This window comes from Nannochloropsis gaditana (assembly GCF_000240725.1).
Source record: "Nannochloropsis gaditana CCMP526 unplaced genomic scaffold scaffold873, whole genome shotgun sequence".
In the NCBI taxonomy this organism is placed as follows: domain Eukaryota; class Eustigmatophyceae; order Eustigmatales; family Monodopsidaceae; genus Microchloropsis; species Microchloropsis gaditana.
The window spans coordinates 1-2,399 of record NW_005803080.1 but is presented as its reverse complement, the minus strand read 5'-3'; the positions used below and the strand labels follow the sequence as shown (position 1 = coordinate 2,399).

General features: G+C 51.4%; 1 protein-coding gene across 1 annotated transcript; it reads left to right on the top strand.

Moving 5' to 3' along the window:
- Positions 1–1,318: 1,318 nt before the first annotated feature.
- On the top strand, positions 1,319–2,374 carry NGA_0424500 (rrna-processing protein efg1; the record flags this gene model as incomplete). Its single annotated transcript, XM_005853470.1, has 2 exons — positions 1,319–1,489; positions 2,114–2,374. Coding segments are annotated over 2 exons (432 nt in total), but the record flags the coding sequence as incomplete, so codon positions are not given.
- Between the last annotated feature and the right edge of the window lie 25 nt (positions 2,375–2,399).

Genomic DNA, 2,399 nt, shown 5'->3' with positions numbered 1-2,399 from the left:
TCCTGTATCCAGGAGATCCTTCTCATCTTTACTTTGATATACTTAAGCAAACAGCAGACCTTAAAAGGTGGCATAAGCACCGTCACATTCACGCTTTACGGCAAGAGCACTACAGGTCGTCGAGTAATAATCACTCGTAGCCCCCGTAAGGTAGGTGAGAGGCAAAAGTTTCTTCTCCTTTAGGTGCGAGGAGCGAGTGAAGCTATCGAAATGATCTCAACTTATTCTGGGGTCGACAGGGTGCTATCTTCTCCCCGAAAGGGACACGAATGAAAAAAACAAAGTGCTAGACATTACATGTAAGGTGACCGGCTCAATAGGTGAACAAGACAGCTTTTTTGGTGACGCTGTAAGAAGAAGGGCTAAATTAATAATTGATATTACCACTTTTCATACCTCTTGAAACACGAAACATTCCTTTAAAAAAAGTAGCCATCACACATAGACGATAGGTTTCAATTGCCCCGAATACCACGGGGTTGTGCGTCGAAGGTTGTCAAAAGGGTCTTGCTGTGACTCACATGGCAAAGGGCGGAGCAAACGGTGGTGTTGCCGCTCAGAAATGGTGTCGGCATTATGAAGCACGAGAGCATGGCTGGAGGGCGAGGAGTAGCGGCGTTATTTAGCTGCAGGCTCTTGAGCGTCAATGAATGGTAACTTCGTTTAGTCTCAGAAGGGACCTAAATTCAGATAATTAGCATTTAATTTTCGTTGTCGCGCCTCTTCCTGTCTACACTAGTGCACAAATATAGAAATGTCTTTTGACAGAGGTTCGGCCGCCATGAACAGATCGGATCGTGGAGGAGGAAGACTGTGGACGTGCACAAATTTGACCACCCATGCTTGTACCAAACCCATTGGCTGTTGCCGCGCAATTTCTAATCCTCTACGATGCTAGATGCACACAACGTCATCTGCATATTTTATAACACGAAAAGGGTACCATTTCCCCTTGGGAGGGGCAGGCAACCTCCTCGCCTAGAGAGGCGGGGAGGAGGTTGCTCTGGCAGAGCAACTCATGGTATTAAGTAGAAGGTAGATTTTTTAGGCTTGGAGAAAGTATCATGGTCATGACCATGCATTTGACCGTACTGGTGAGGGAGAAGTGGAAAATCTTGTTTGTGACCGTACAAATCGTATATGGTCATGCGCAAACCATCTCGGAGGCACGTCCATGGCGGCATCCAATCTATGCCCCATGCTGGCGCCAAAATCACGGACCACGTCAATTTGTAAAAGTACACAAATGTACAGCAGAGTCTTTACGCAAAAATAATCTGTCCCATTTCTCACATACCCGACGCAGATTACTCTGACAATGGTTCCCTCCGCACCCCCCCGGGGGAAGCGACCTCCCTCGCGGAGCGATCAAGGTGGTTCCAGAAAAAGGAAAAACACGTCCATCAAGAATCAAATCCGAAGTCTGCAACGCCGTCTGCGCAAGCTGGAAGGAACCGCAAGGCCCATAGACGAGGATGGCCCCGTCCAGGTAGTTGTGGCCCCATGAATTTGCACGGCTCGGCTCCTTCCTCCCCGTGTCCTTCGGTTGTGAAGGGGTCTGTGTCCACCTTAACTTTCCTTCTTATTCTGTAACGCGCCTAAATACGGACCCTGCACAAACGCTTTGCTTTTTTTCCCAAAAACTCGGCGGCATGGCGATGTGTACGCCCCTCGCGTCGACTCCCGCCCGCCCCTCTAGTTTTCCTTGTTCCTTCTTGTCGGAGTGCCCTTTTTCCCCCCGTGGGAGTTTACTAAACGTTATCCTTGTAGCGCTGTTATCTTGCAACATTTTGTGTTTCTGTGTCTGTATTCTCTTGCCCTTTATCCCGGCTTTGCCGCCATTCTCTCCCCCTAACCCTCCTTCCCTCCCTCCCACCTTCCCTCCCTCCTTCCCTCTCTCCCCTCGTCCACCTTCTCTCCTTCCCTTCACTATTATCTTCCTTCCTCCAATTATTTTTTCTATTCCGAAGCTCCTTTTAGACATAACGCCTCGATTTCAGATGCCGAGGGGGTCACCCTTTGTGCCGCACCTCGTCTTCTCCTTCACCTCCCTCCCTCCCTCCCTCCCTCCCTCCCTCCTACGTCCTCATCTCTTTTCTTAAATCCCAACCAGCCTAGCCATGCACACCTTCACGAGCAACTCCAAGCGTTGCAATCGGCCCTGGAAGAACGCCGCCAGCAGACCCTCGAGCGGAAACATGCCCTCAAGTATCGGAAAGTTCGGTTTTTCGATACCCGGAAGTTGGTCCGACGCTACCAGGCGGCTTGGAAAGCGGCGATGGCGACGGAGTCGTCTCTTTGCCCACCCTCTGCCGATCCCCCGCCCTCGGTCCCGCCCTCGTTGCCGCTCGACGCCACGCCCGCCGGCTCAGGAGGTGCGTGCGCCCCCCGGGGGGGGG